The sequence below is a fragment of the Mytilus edulis genome, chromosome 1, assembly GCF_963676685.1.
Source record: "Mytilus edulis chromosome 1, xbMytEdul2.2, whole genome shotgun sequence".
Lineage (NCBI taxonomy): Eukaryota > Metazoa > Mollusca > Bivalvia > Mytilida > Mytilidae > Mytilus > Mytilus edulis.
Genome location: NC_092344.1, coordinates 19,272,721 through 19,289,223, shown reverse-complemented (window position 1 = coordinate 19,289,223; position 16,503 = coordinate 19,272,721). Strand labels below are relative to the sequence as shown.

The 16,503-nt window shown below is 31.0% G+C and overlaps 1 protein-coding gene across 6 annotated transcripts in view; it reads right to left on the bottom strand.

The window, feature by feature from the left end:
- LOC139527010 (VWFA and cache domain-containing protein 1-like) overlaps window positions 1-16,503 on the bottom strand; it is a 63,421-nt gene that overhangs the window by 22,677 nt on the left and 24,241 nt on the right. For all 6 annotated transcript variants that reach the window (XM_071322268.1, XM_071322251.1, XM_071322292.1 and 3 more), the window contains exons 9-16: window positions 16,111-16,236; window positions 15,078-15,151; window positions 13,328-13,469; window positions 12,282-12,561; window positions 10,730-10,841; window positions 10,114-10,294; window positions 4,602-4,735; window positions 686-852 (exon numbers count right to left, since the gene is read on the bottom strand). In XM_071322268.1, the coding sequence (XP_071178369.1) occupies window positions 686-852; window positions 4,602-4,735; window positions 10,114-10,294; window positions 10,730-10,841; window positions 12,282-12,561; window positions 13,328-13,469; window positions 15,078-15,151; window positions 16,111-16,236 (1,216 nt within the window). The remainder of the gene's footprint in view (window positions 1-685; window positions 853-4,601; window positions 4,736-10,113; window positions 10,295-10,729; window positions 10,842-12,281; window positions 12,562-13,327; window positions 13,470-15,077; window positions 15,152-16,110; window positions 16,237-16,503) is intronic.

Here is a 16,503-nt window from a genome sequence, read left to right as displayed (position 1 = left end):
GGCGGATTTAGGGGGGGGGCGGGGGGCCCGGGCCCCCCCTTTTTGGGAAAAAAATTGGTTGCTTATATAGAGAATCACTGAAGCGTGACTGGAGCCCTCTTAGGTCAGTCAGTGGGCCCCCACTTATGAAAATTTCTGGATCCGCCACTGTAAGTCTACTTCAGTCGATTTAATAAATTTATGTGACATATTTGATCTGATTTTATCATGAAAGACGCGCAGATTCTAGCTTAATAATGAAAAATCTCTAAAATATGCCATGATATGTCACTTTTCAGATGTTTTTTGTCGAAAATGAAAGCGGCCGCATCCGTGTTCACTCTCAACCTTTATATATGTTTTGTAAGTATCCTCAAATATAACTTGCATTTTAATATTAAGAATGAACACAAATGCGGCCACTTCCATTTAAGACGGAAACCCTCTCAAATTTAACTAAAATACTAAAATTGTGAAGATTTCAGTCATTTAGCATGACTTACTGATGCTAGTCAAAAACTGACGATATTTATGTAGCAGAAGTATTCTACTTTCCAATAAATAGCTAAACGTTTACATTTAAACAATTTAATAACACTGCTATATTTTTGGACAAAAAGAGTTCTTACTTATTTCTTTTAGCAATGATACAATACAAACCAGGGCAACACTTTACATAACACTTCTATAGATATATGTTACTCACCAAGGTCTTTTTTCATGGTCAAAGTTTTTATGCATCAAAATTCCCGGATAAGTCCTCATGATGCCTGATTTTGTACCAATGTACCGCCATGATACAAAGCTGACTGGGTTTTGCTTCCAAAACTGCTCAGCTTTATAAGTAGCCCAAACAGATGATCGCACAGTTGACTGTAAAAGGTTTGATAGTAGTAGCAGTATTTATTCATTCTTGTAAAATGTGGTGTATTTTTTTTTTACAATATTATCGATTGATTAAACGTTTTAGACACATATCATTTTAAGAATGTAAAATATTAAGGACAATATCAGAACGATATTAGTTAAATAAAAAGGACACTATTGTATTTAAAAAAAAAACACCGCCACCTTGAATCATCATTTCAATCGTCTGCAGTTGTCAACCCGATTTTGTTTGTTTATATAGATTTTTTGGTTTCTCTATCTCGGTGTGACTAAATAAATGTTACATGTAACAATGTTGAAGATATATACATGTATGTTGTCAGTTTATTTTCGGTTTTTGAGTTTGACTGTCCCTCTGTTACAGTATATTTAATTTTGACTTACAAGAGATATCTACTATGTAGCTATGTTTTCATTATCTTTAAAATGATTAAGACTTAGTATGACGACTTTAAAGTATTATAAGTTTTCGATCAGCTGATATAGAATACAAAAATATAAGCAACTTTTTCGACAGGATCATATAGTGACACGTGTATAATCCTGATCAACACTATCAGAGAAATATAAAAAACGAAACATAAAAAAATAACTCCAAAACATATGCCGATATATATGTTAGCGGCAATAAGTGAAATTAGGCATTAAACTTAAATTCTAGGCAATAAGCTAACGCCTAGGCATTAAGTTATTGCCAGTAATTTTCAGGAATTCTGCTTCTTTCGTGAAATCTGATGATGATTATTCATCCTATTGCCGAACATGATATTAGGCAATAAGTAAACTCTAGAATTTATGCATATTTAATTATTTATTCTTGATATAAAGTCGTTTCTTAATTATATTTCTTATATTATATGTATAAATATACATTCATTTGACAGATCTTCAAATTTAGTAAGTTTATTTAATAATTTTAGCAGTTAAAAAACAGAACTAACTCATACTTTTTTCATGTTTTTGTTGTATTACAAAATATTAAAAAGAGTTTCAATAAAAGTTATTGTATCCTTTTAAAAAGGGAAGAGATTCTATATAAATTAAAATATGATTTTTTGCTCACACCATTTTCCATTTTTTTTTATAAGTAAATTTTCGTTGTGTGAACAGTTCCACAACTGATACTAACAAAATGATTTTAACACAAATGTCTATCAAGTTTTCATATATCTAAATTATTATTTGATGCGTTTTAATATAAATAGGATATTTTGTAAGTGATTTTATTTCCGGTCTCTTGTGGACATTTGTCTCATTGGCAATCATACCACATCCCCTTTTTATATTTATGATGAAATTGGGTCCTGTAGTTTTGCATCGGTAAACATAGATTTTTTTTAAACGTATGTTAAATGCAGTAATAAAATAAAATAGTTGAAATACTCAGTATTTAAATGAAAGATGCACGAGATTTGCCTTTCAACGTTTTAGTATGAAACCGTGACACTTCGAATTCAGCTCCCTCAAAGCATATAATGATTTTACCGATTATATATTTAATTTTAACTATTTATAGTTAGTTTGTTCAAGGAGGTTATTTATATAACCTCCTTGGTTTGTTCAATTCTAATATAAAACGCTATTACATTTTTTGACTTATGTTTTGTTTCAAGGAGTTTAAAAGTACAATTATGATATCAAAATTATTTATTACTCTTTCATTTAAATCTTATTATCATTTTCTAATAGTTAATCAGTTTTTATATTATTGTTTGTTAAATTTGATACAATATTTCAATTTTTGATTTGCTATTTTCTTAAACGCCAAAACTTAGGACAATGGTTATGCCATCCTAGCTAAGATAATACTCAGATAGCTTCGATGTGCATGCTGAGACATATTGTAAGTCGGACCTAACTTTATCATAATTTCTGTCCTAATATTATATTAAAGGACCGATTTTACGACCGTTTCGATAAACAGGACCCAGTTCTCATAGTGTAATTATTTAAATCCATATTTATAAATATGAATAAATTTCTGTTATTTACTCTCATTTTTAGTTTAGGCATTAAGCTTAATTAATGCCTGCACACATTTTTCAGGATTTAAGGATAATGCCTAACATCATTTAGGCAATAGACTTACTGCCTAGGTGTTAGCTTATTGCGTAGAATTAAAGCTTAATTCCTAATTTCACTTATTGCCGCTAACATATACATTGTATCTATCAACAAGACAATATCCGTTTTGTCCATAACATTGTATTCACTAATGAGATGGTGAATTCATTCTTTTGATACATTTTCATTGATATTGAATTCATATATATATTGATTTTATATTATATTGAATTTATATATATTGAATTTATATTATATTGAATTTATTTATATTGAATTTATATTATATTGAATTTATATATATTGAATTTATATTATATTGAATTTATATTAAATTGAATTCATATATATTGAATTTATATTATATTGAATTTATTTATATTGAATTTATATTATATTGAATTTATATATATTGAATTCATTTATTTGGCGGCAAACGTACGAATTTTACGAATTTTTAAGAAAAAATGGGGATTGAATGGCACAACTTGCATTTTTTCAACGAAAAATGGATCAAGCCTGTTATTTTAAATTAACTTTATACCCGAAATGGTAGCTTGGTTACCTCTGAAATCTTTTGTATACATTACTTGCAGTTTTAAAAGTCTCAAATGTGTACAACAATCATCTTTTACTTGAAATTGTTCTTTCTATAAAACTATTAGATTCTTAAATTTTTTTAGAAAAAAAAACTCTCGGCTCAGGGGAAGAAAAAAAATGTGTTTAAACTGTAACTTACATTGACGGGTTTATGACCATTTAATTTTCTAAAATGTTTAGTTTTTCTACCTCTTTTAGATGAAAATGTAGTACTCCTTTTTTGAAGCGTCGTACAAGTCAGATACAGAACATAGGTAACGAAAAAAAAAAGAATACCGGAAATAACCTGCCGTATAGTTTTTCTGCACTTGTAGTCAGGGCGAGTTTCTTGGCTATCGCCTGTGACCTTGATCTGACCTTGACCTAACTACTCGTGCAGAAAAACTATTCCGGTTGTTGCCGGCATGTTTCATTGTTACCTTTGTATTGTATCTTATATATATGGTATATCAATGCATGACACAAAATTACAACACGCACCTGCATGTTAATCTCGTGACAAGAAACAATGAGTCCTTCAACCTCAAAGCAAGTTAAATGCAGTTTCTTGCACTTATTATGTCATATATATTTGTTTAAAAACGGGAAATGTTGCCCTTTTGTCAAAAAGTAACAATTCATTTTTTTATGAGCTGAATAATACAAGAAAGATATACAACTAATTTAGATAGGGCAACGCAATTCACTGCAATAACAGAAGATACAATGTATTTTTTTATAATTTTTGAAGTAAACAACAACGATGATACATGTTGTTCGAACATCTCTTTAACTTGAGACTTTTTTCATACATACTTGTTAAACGACAGTAACACGAATATTTTTCTTACAGTGATTCTAAAATTGATATTTAATTGGCTTACATTGTTTAATCATTTTGATTTCAGAGAATGATTATAGTTGTCTCTGTTTAAAAGAAAATTTAATGTTCAAATGACAGTATTAGAAAAAGAGGCGGAAGATATATGTACAATGGGAACATCAAAAACACATAAGGGAAAAAACCTGACAAAAATATCATGACAACGCAAAAGTTTTGAAACATCACTCATTTGCTTTGTTTATCTTACCTTAAACCCTGGGTTACTGCCCTTTGTCTTGATATAATTTTCGTATTTCGTGACATTCTCGGCTGTTTCGTCACTGTCTATAAATTGAAACGGGTTCTTGAAAGCAGACTGTGTAAATTTTACAGAACTGTGAGCTGAAAGATCAAATTGAATGATAATCGAAGTATTCTATGCAATTATTGAGACTTGTAATAAGAATTGCAGAAAACATTCTTATTGCATTTGAGCGATTAATGAAGATGTCTTAAAAAGCGTTCCGACGGACCAAATTTATAAGAGTAATTTCTAATCACTAGCAATGCGGCGATACTGTACTGGTATACTGTTACTCTCCGATGGTATTGAAATATTTAGTTTTGTGACCGTTCCGTTTGATAATAGGCCAAACTCGCATTATTTAAAGAATGTTAGATTCATTATAAAACAATATAATCAAACTATAGTTCAAAAATGTAGAAGCAGTATTGATCTTACTTAACTGTGGTCGTAAAATTGGATCAGCAATATGATTTAAAATTATGGTGTTAAAAAAATCAGCTTTTCTTTCTTTTCAATGAGAAAGTATAGTTTTCCAGTTTTCCTCTTCGGTATCCCAGGAATTGTTCAAATAAAGGCAACTGTAGTATACCGCTGTTCAAAACTCATAAATCCATGGACAAAAAACAAAATCGGGGTAACAAACTTAAACTGAGGGAAACGCATTAAATATAAGAGGAGAAAAACGACACAACATTAAAATGTAGCACACACAGAAACGGACTAAGCATTAAACAAAATCCTATGAGAATAACAAATATAACATCAAAACAAAATACATGAATTTGGGATAGATAAGTACCGTGACACGTCTTATAGTAATGTGAATTCACACTCAAAAATAAGAGAAAACAAACGACACAACGGAAACACAACGTTAAAATGTACACACACAGAAATGAACTATAATATAACAATGGCCATATTCCTGACTTGGTAAGGGACATTTTTAAAGAAAAAATGGTGGGTTGAACCTGGTTTTGTGGCATGCCAAACCTCCCTCTTTTATGGCCATGTGAAATATAACATTAAAATGAAAACACAACATTACAAGACTACAATATAAATGAATAGGAGAACATAATTGACAAAGAAACACACGAATAATAGTTAACAAAAGGCAACAAGTTAAAAATTTTAATACGCCAGAAGTGCATTTTGACCACACAAAACCGAACTCCTCTACTCAGATAACAAAGTGTTCGACAAACTCTACTTTTTGTATCAATTACTTAAGTCCCATAAGTCAATGAGAAATTTTTATTAAAAAAGTTTATATCTTAAATTTAATATTCGGGTAAATTAAAGGTTGAAATATCAATCATGAGCGTGATTTATTAATTCGGAGGTTAAAAGGATAAAGTAACAGTCAGTTACCAAAACTCTTTTGCGTTATGCCTAATCTCTTGGTATATCGTATCAACACATTTTATAGAAGTTATACGACGGGAGTGACATGTTGATCATCTGATTGATATTCCGGAACACCAGAGATCATTACCGGTTTTACCGTGGGGATCGTTTTACCCAGTCTTTTGTTGTGTATGTTTTATCTTGTATACTTTTTTTGTTTTTTGGAGGATTTTTTTTTGCCATGGCGTTTTCTGTCTTTTTTCGTCTTATGAGTTTAAATATATCAACTCGATATCTTTCTCCCCTTGTTTATTTTGATTAGTACCGTCACCGGCATTGTTTTTATATTGATTTTGTTAACGTTTTACTGAAAAGAGTTTACTTTGTTTCATTTGGTGTCATATCCTTATTAACTGTAGGGATGTTTAATGGATGATTCCATACATAGTGTTAATGATACTATTTATGGAAACAGATAAGTTCTGAAAGAAACAACTCAATTTTCAGTTTTAACTATTGAAATATACTATCAAATAGTGATACCATAACACAGCATATATAGTGATTATGTTTTTCTTCCACTTTTGTTTTTGCATGTTGTAAATTTTCCTGAGCACCATATATAGTCATCCGTATTTGTTTTTAGGAGCATTAAATATTATAAAATCTGTTTTTATGTTCGTTAATATGCCCATTGGTCTATAATAGAGATTTCCAATAAACTGACATACGTACCTAACTCGACGTACGCACGTAACGGGACCGGTTATTGCTAACCAATTAATTTTGTTAAATGCGTTATTCAGGTTTTAATTAAGTATTTCTAAACTATGATACCCATTCGTAATAAATTTTCTCAACATCAAATATTTCTAAGATGATGAAAAACGAAAGAAATCATGATTTTTATGTATCACGTGATTATTGAGTTTCCCGCCTAAACTTCACTGTCATAAGACCACGTATATATACGCATCTTTACCTATCATACGATTCATTTGAGTTGTCTTTCATGGTTTTGACCATGACTTTGTTTTTCCGTTATACTTTTGCAAAATTTAATGAACCTTTCATTATTTGATATTTATATTGCTTTTGTTTGTCGTTATCAGATTAATGTCTCTTCTTCTTTTCGTTTTTTAATGTATTATAATATTTAACTTCCGTGGGTTTTTATTATAAGATCGATTTTTTTTTAGCAATTTCAGAAAAAAATGAACTCAAAGTGTTAATCGGAATGCGTCTCTGTTAAAGTTGATAATTGGGATGGCATCATACTTTATTAAGCATCATTTCAAACGCTCGCTTCCTCTGCAGTTAATCTCCTTAATTTACCATCTCCGATTTTTTTTTCGATAGGGAAAACATACGTCAACGGGAAGTGTATATTTAAAAAAAAATTATACAGGTCTTGTACTTTTTTAAATTTTAATAGTTGACATACACTTTTCTTTCAAAGAAAGTCAACGAACATTAAAAAAAAGAATATTGTAATTGAAAATAATGTATGTAAATACATATGTACATCAATTCGTTATATAGATTGTAATTTGGAAGGTGTACTTGATTCGCAAGTGATAACTAATAATCCTCATATAAACATTGACCACTGTGGATAGTAAACATTGACCACTGTGGATAGTAAACTATCAATTTATAGTACATAATAATTGGCTAAAAAATATCCTGTCCCCAAGTATCTCTGATAAAAAATGAATGAAAATGCCAATTTACATAGTTGTTACATTTTTCAGTCTTACGGGACTTTTTTGTACTCTTACTTGTCCAAATAGAAGTAGATTTCAAAGTATTACGTATATTGATTGATTTTGCGGAAATTTTTAGTTTCCATTTTTGTTTCGCTTTGCGGGTATATATATATAAAAAAAGTGACAACTATGCCACAGTTCCATGGACAGGATCACCAGTGAAGGTGTTACACGACTGAACAAAACATTTTATATTCATAATTATATACTTGTACATGGGATTGACTGGTAGCAGGCTGGCTGGTTTACTCATAGAAAGACAAGTGTGTGTTTATAGTGGTTACGCTCTCTTGTTAATACCTAAGCATATAAAAATGCGGCTCTAGGTGTTGGGCATGTATAAAAAGGGATATGCATTTATCATTATCATTTCATCATCCTTAATATATGCTAGTATTTAATATTTGTCGCTGGATAAAAGACATACATAAGTATGATCATCCTCATAAGTACTATAGCTTGAGGCTAAATCTCCGTCGTAAGTACATGTATTATATATATAGCTTGAGGCTTCTTCGTCGTAAGTATTATAACTTGAGGCTTAATTCTGATCTGATATTTCAGCCAATTAATGTCGCGAAGTTATTTTACGCATGCATCTCTATGCTACATAGCATTTATAAATCTCAAAGTTAAAGCCAATAGAGATCATACAAGTATGTTTAGCAAATGGCCATGTTACAAATAAACAGTAAGAAAGGGCTGACTCGTGAGACTGAAACGAAGCATGAAAACAGCAATTTCTAGTATTTCCAAATAAACTATGTATCAATCTGATAGTATCCAGAGCTGCTGAACACTATCTTAAAAACAACTACAACTTATAAATAAAGAATAATTATCAAGTTTATAATACTGATCAATTATTTCGTACTGTTACACCATTGACCTAGTATGGATGTGTCTGTCCCAAGTCAGGAGCCTGTAATTCAGTGCTTATCGTTTGTTGCTGTGTTTTAGTTAACATTTTTTTAACATTAATTTGGCTGTTAGTTTTCTCGTTTTAGGTGTTTTACATTTGTCATTTTGAGGCTTCTCTGACTTTGTTGTATGGGCTTTGATCATTGTTGAAAGCCGTACAGTGGTCTATAGTTGTTAAAATTTCTGTGTCATTTGGACTCTTGTGAAGAGTTGACTCATTGGCAATCATACTACACCTTGGTTTTTGTACATATCACAGATTAAGTATACAAAATTCATTGACAGTCTAGAAAAGCAAGATCTTTCGTCATGTCAAAAGCACAGTTTCTGTAGGACCACTAGTGGTCATACCTGTATAGCAGATTATTTGTAGTTATGCGAGATGCTTAATGTTCAGACATTGTTGTTTTAAGAAGTATTTAAGTCGAACAACAATCGTTAAAGTTTTTTCTTTCAATACAATTTGGGATTATGGCCGGATCCAAGATATTTGAAAGATGTTGTAGTTGTCGATAATTGAATTCATACTGACAAGCGGAGCGATGCGAAAAATAATGTGGCCGATTATACGCTAACAATGTGTATAGATATTGTGAAAACATGAGATTTTCAGCGATCGAAAAGGGGGGGGGGGGGGTACGCCCCCTATCCTGTATCTCGAATGCACGTTAAAGTATACATGGACATAGAACATTTGTATAGGTAAAGACGAAAAAGTACTATTTGATAAATATATCAATGATATGAATTGCTGTTCACATCAAATTATTTTCAAGTAAATTATAAATAGTTGAGTACACCTTTTACATTCGGGTGTGTTGGAATCTTCTTTAAATGTTAAAAATTGTAAAAACAATTAAAAGGCAACCTTCTCGCTTCGGAATTCATTATTTTAATATTTTCATGCTAAATTTTGTCTTGGAAGTTTTTAAAATTCATAATTGGAGAAGAATTAAAATATGGGTCATGTGAAATGACAAGAAATGATGGGTGTATTTGATTACAAGTTTCTAACTTACTTATTACATTATAATATGTGTGTCAATAAAATCGTTCAAAGTTTAATGACAAAATATTTAAAGATAAAAAAAAAAGTTAGGGTTGATTTTTACTTAAAATATATTCCAGCAAACACTGCGTGTTTAAAGAGCAAAAAATGCATGCAGTGTATGCTCCCCTCCGTCATGCTTCAATGCAATAGGAAGAAATACGTTGAGTTAGGTCGGTTATGTCGAGTAAAGTCATTTTATTGGAAATCTCTAATAAGACCCATTGGTGGCGTACGGTTGTCTGCTCTTTGGTCGGATTATTGTCTTTTTTTTACACATTCCCCATTTCCATTCTCAATTCTTATTAAAATGACAACTATATCCATGCACAAATAAATAAATGTTAACTGTGAATTTGATTCGAGAGTCACAAATGCTATCTACCTATTGTAGCTCGTCTTCTGTAAAATTTACAAGTTTCAAAGTTGTCCCTCGAAAGACTCCGATTATGGAACATAAACACATTTTGCAGATCTGTGCTGCTGGGTTGAAACTGTTTTTCATCGATTTCGGAGTATGATTCGTCCACCAGAACAATACACAGAGAAAAGTTACTCCGAGGTACCTGTAAAACATTACTTCATATCTTTTTTGTATATTTTGTCGCTAGGCTATTTCTATTTATGTTTATGATGATATCGTGTTATGTAACAAAAAAAAAAAAACAACAGAAAAAAATCAATTAATCAAAGGAATAACATTAACCAGACATTTTTTCAACATTTTTGTATTTAAAAATTATATTGTTTTCCAACAACTGAATTACAAAACGTATTTGTTAAGATGACCAAGTGATGAATGCGACATAGGTCTAACTTTGTTAAACTTAAAGTTATTTTAAATTAAAACGTATTTTGCTTTATCTGAAATACACTACAAAAGCAAGTTGTCACATAAGCGTCTACGTTACATCATTCTGTGTATTGAACACTTATATTTAACTGTTTGTTTCGTTTTGTTAAAATATCTTAAACTTATAACTTGTTTTATATGAACTTACAGGACCCCAATGAAAATGTGCTTTAAGGGTGATATTCTTGCTGCCGTCATTAACAAGTTTTCCACGTGGCTTTGTGAACATCTTATTGAACTCTTCAACTCCATTTCCTCCACTGAAATATGGAAGTGTATATGTCTCAACAAAGTTTGTAGATCATTGTGAAAAAAAAGTTATCCGTTTCATATTTTAATATGCTAAAATGAAATAATTAGCATGCCAAAACACACTGGCAAAATTGATGTTCAAGATTTCTTCTTGTCATTTTCTTACCTTTATAATCCCTGTTAACCGATATGATGTCCTACTATGTTGAATTTGATTAATCTTTATTTCAGCAGTTAGTTTTCCAATGAGTACTTGTTTTGCATCACTGCTGACCGACTTGTTTTAATTACAAATTTGAACTTTTCCACGATACTGACTTTAAACTGAAATCTAATACAAACGTACTGATTTTAGTTTTCTAAAAGTCAACTTCCCAACAGAAACTTACTCTGCTCTATCGTTTAACGTATACACATCTCATTTTGTTAAAAACCCTCGCGCAATTTAACTGTACTGACTTTATTAACAGTGACGTGCTCCTTTAAAAATTGCTGCTCAAACACAGCTATGAGAAAAAACGACTGAAATTAACACTTCATAAGTTTTCCAGTCGGAATCATGAATTGGTTAACCAATACAAGGTGTCGATGTCTCATTTAACAAGGTTCATGTTTTCGTGGTACTGGTTCTTTATTTGTTAGTTGCCAGTATCGGCGTCTGATTTGTATATTACCTATTTTGTTCTGTTTCCAAAAGTGACATTTGACTTAGTGTGATGTAGCATGACAGATGATGTAGGAATATCAAGAGATGTTTACCCAGCCGCCGATCAGTCCCTGTTCCTTGTCTTGGTTATTTTTGAATTCATCCATTTCTTTAATTATTGTTTGTTACATTGATTCGTCTCTTTTTTAATAGATTTACATAATTTAAACATCAGGGCTATCGGTCATAAAACTTTACTCAGTACGAGTACAAAATAAGTGCTCAAAACACAAAATCCAGTATTTCGATTGGTTGATTCTTGAGTCTGAGTACAAAAGTGTTATGACCGCAAGGCCAGTAGTCTATGTGTTAAAAACCCACTTTACCCTTTCAGATCTTAAATAACACAAACATACAAAATAGTAAATATCGCTGTCGAACAAGATCCAATATAAGCTTTGACCTAAGATTGGTAATTATTTTGTTAACACAAAAGGTTTTGACATGGGATACATTGCTGATTATTCTTTTTGGTAAGGTTTTATTTACCAAGTCATTCTTATTCTGTCCATAAATTGGTCATTTTGAACAAATGTGATGAAACTGAGATCACCTTTAGTGGATGCGTTTAATTTCTTCGTTTTTTTTGTATATATTTTCTGTATCTCCCTTCTATTTTTCCCGTATTTTGAAATAGCTATGCATCCTTTACAAGAATCATGTAGACAAAAAAAAGTAAACAGCAAATATTTCTAAAGACCAAAACAGAAAGTGTTTTCTTATAATTACAGAAACTCTATACCTTTTCATTGATTCAATAACGAGTTTTGCTTCTGATGCACGTTCAAGAACACTTATATCAACAAATACAGGATCTTCGTTAGATTTTACAAAGGCGGCATTAGGTAACAGGGGGTGCATTAAGACTCTGCCAGTTCCAGCTATCATGAATCCATATGAATATTCTTCTTCAGAGAAGTACTCTATTTCAGACAGTAGATCACTTATTTTCACATCAGTACACATAACTCCGTGAAACCCTGCGGCTAATTTTACAGTTCGACAGAGTGAAGTAATCAATCCTGCATTGGTATTAATAACATTTGAAAAAAAATGATAGTATTTTTACATGTTTCAATTCCACCATACATATTTTAATCTATTTGATAAAAACACGCTTATTATTTTAAAACATTTCGTTGTCATCACGATTCTAGGCTTACACTAACAGACATTAGAAAATGTACATCCGTTTCCATCTGAAGTAGAAGGTATAATAAGACTTTGTAGCTTCTATAAATTCAATGCATTGAATAAACCCTTCAGATGTCGGACAGCTATAAGTTTTGATGCCTTAAATTTCTATAATGATTTTGATAAGGATGTCAACCTCCTTGCAATCAATGACAAAATAAAAATCTGCCACAGTAGTCTGATGCCAATATCTTGTTTTTCACATCAAAATAAATCACACCGCTAACCCGAAATGGTAATTTTCCTAAAGAAAATGTCAATGATAGTAAACTATCTTTCTTTGAATATTATATTTGGCTCGTATCAATTTTTCCGAATTATATGGCAAACACAAATCTTAAGTCAACTTTGACATGTTTGAGACCTCAAAGTAATTTTACATCTGAATCTAAAAATCATATAATGCTATTCCTAAATTAACAAATTAGACGTGATTTCATATGAATTCTTGAGAAAAAGTATAATAAATTTGTTTTCTGCTTTACCGGTTAAACAATCTATCATTACCTTTTACCTGTCAATGGGTCATTTGTTTAATCATTATTAGGTATCTTATAAAGAATATTCTTTTTAAAATGTTGTACTCGCCCGTACCGATTTCAGAATATGGGTCAACATATGGTGACGTAAACGTCTGGTCAGACTGGTCGAGTGCAATCAGATTATCGTAAAATGTTGCCAATTTTACAGAAAATAGCTTCAGTGTGGATGTATCAAAGTGTTCGAAATGTCCTCTCTGAAAATAAATTGTTGACTCAATTAACATGATAAATGTTAAATCAATAAATAAGCAATTAAGGTTTGTGTTTTATTTTGTACTAGAGTGTTGTTATTTGATCAGTATTTTTAAGTTTGCCGTATGAGTGAGAGGTTTTGTCTAACAAAAGATAAAGGCAACAGTAGTATACCGTTGTTCGAATGTCAGAAATCGAATGAGAGAAAATAAATTCGGATAACAAACAAGAACTGATAGAAACACATCAACTACAGTTTAAGAGGAAAACAACGAAACAAAAACAACCATACGACAATGCAACACACACAGAAACGAACTATAAAATAACAACTGCCATTTTCCTGACTTGGTACAGGACATTTTAAGAGAAAATTGTTTGTTGAACCTGGTTTTGAGCTAGCCAAATCTCGCACTTTTATGGCAATGTTAAATATAACACTAAGTTGACATATAAAATCCTTATTTTTTTTCTTTGAATTTCCTGTACCAAGTCAGATTTATGGCAGTTGTTATCAAATAGTCCGTGTTTATGTATGATGGTTTGTTTGTTTTGTTTTTGAAGTTCAATGTTTCCTGTTCCGTTGTTTTATTATTATAGTGTTTCCCTTGTTTTAAGTTGGTAATCAAGATTTGTTAGCTCTTAATCGATTTATGAATATCAAACAGCGGTTTACTACTGTTTCCTTTATATGCCACGTGTGTTTCAAGATTAATTAACGTTGAAATACTTCGAGAATAAAGATTTGAAAAGACCAAACGCAAAAACCGTGGGGAAGCGAAACGAAAGACTCTCAGCAACACTACCAAACAATCTAAATTAACATTTCTTATACTAAGGTATAACCTACATTTGAAAATGCCTGTACCAAGTCAGGAATATGACAGTTGTTGTCCGTTCGTTTAATGTGATTTATCATTTGATTTTGCCATTTGATTAGGGACTTTCCGTTTTGAATTTTCCTCCGAGTTCAGTATTTTTGTGATTTTACTTTCTACTCTTTACATTATGTTTACTGACCTCGTTAAAACGAACGTATGATACATTTTGCATTGCATACACCAAGCATCATTTTCAGAAAAGTTTCGTTAGGCTACTTCATAGAAAAATAATTTTGTTGTAGTGCAAAAGACCAAAACCAAAATTAAATACTGAAATGATTATTGTCCTTTCATTTTTGAAATTATTAAGAAACTAAGGTTCCAACTGCCTCGTGCAATTTGATCTAAAAGGGATTTGGTTAGAATGTTAAATATTGTGGTGTAAATGTTAGAAACTATAATCGAGAGGAGAATTTGAAGTTGTCCCGGCCTATCTCGTAAGGTAAAAATGCTGCATTCGTTGAAGATGAAAATTTATCAATTCGATCAAATTTATTGCCGATGTAAATATGTAGCGGTCGAATAACAATTTAAAAGTTGTTAAAAATGTTAGGACCTCGAGCATCACTGAAGAGATATTTATTCTTGAAATGCTCATCTTGTGCCGTGAGATTTGTACGTCTAGATTATTCACATTTTCGTTAAAATTAATTGTCGGGTTGAAATAATGCCTGTTTGATAAATATGCACGCAGTATATCTTTTATTCGTTTTGACCATTAGTGCATACTTCCGTAGGTCCAGAAGACGGATCATACAAGGTCTGTTTGGACATATTATGTAACTGAACTTTTGCCTGTTCATCTGAAAGAAAAAACACCAAGTATTACAATTTGATCTACATAATGACGGATGCTTAATGAACACACTTTTTGTTTTGCTGTGTTTTTGGTCGATTTATTTTGTCATGGCGTGTTAAATTTGTCTTCGAGTTGTTGTTGTGAGTTTGAACATTCATTTGTTCTGTTTTACACAAACTTATTTTTGTGTATACTTTCTTTTGGCGTTTCAGTATATATCAAAACGATTCACATTTGCTTTATTATCTACTCACGAAACTTAAATAATTCACAAAAAATAGTTTGTTTACAGTACTTTAAAATCTTAAAATTAGTCCTGGTAATTGAATTTGTTGCTTAATGAAACTACATTTTTTTTCTTGAAAACTGATTTAATCTTTAAACTTGAGTATGTACTTGCTGCTTTTATTTTGCAATTTATGTTAAGCGAACTTCAAAGAAGTATTAACGAAACATCAGGTTGTACCATTTCTATTTAAATCTATAGATTAAGATGATCTCTACTGGATGAAATTTTTGTCCCTTTGGTTATCATGGTGAGTACGTGCAGCCATGGATTTGTGCTTTGTTAAGGAAATAATATAATATAGAGAGTACAACATTTTCCCACTATACTGATACGCTGGAAAATATTATTATTTTTAGATTTTCAGTCGAACAATCCTAAGTTGTATGTAAATTTTACCAAAATCCGTGACATAGCTCATGTACCTTTTACAGTGTCTCGTAAGTCTTTATAGGCTGGGTATTGATCCTTTTTTATGATGTTGTTATGTATTTTAAATTTAGATCAATATGTGACACTAATAAACAAACTATTATTTATCTTATTTATCTATCTTAACTTGGTATTATTCGTAATATGTTTAATGCAACTCTGGAATTATGTTCTTCCATTAAATAATTATATATGGTATTAGTTCCAGTTCAGTAAATAAACTATATGATAATGTATAACAATACCTTGCCCAATCAGGTAAGTAAATATAGAAATTTTATTTTGAAGTTTTGAATTTTCAGTACTGATAACTTGTACAGGATCAATGCCGGATGTCGATTTGCCGTCGGTGATGAAAAGAATTACACGATCTAAAAAAACCCAACACAAAACGACTGATTATTCAACACTTTACTTGACTGAGACATAGTTCCAAATATACCGTAATTTTTCTTTTAAAAAAAGAAATTTTATACTGTCAATTCTTTATTCTTGTGGTAGCACTTTTTTACGTGGAACTTGCATTTTCGTGGATATTTGAATTTGTGTCCTTGCTCATGTCTGTATATAATTCACCAGGAAATGTGTTATTTGTTGCACATTTGAAATTAAGGTTCACACAATGTTGTAACAAAGTT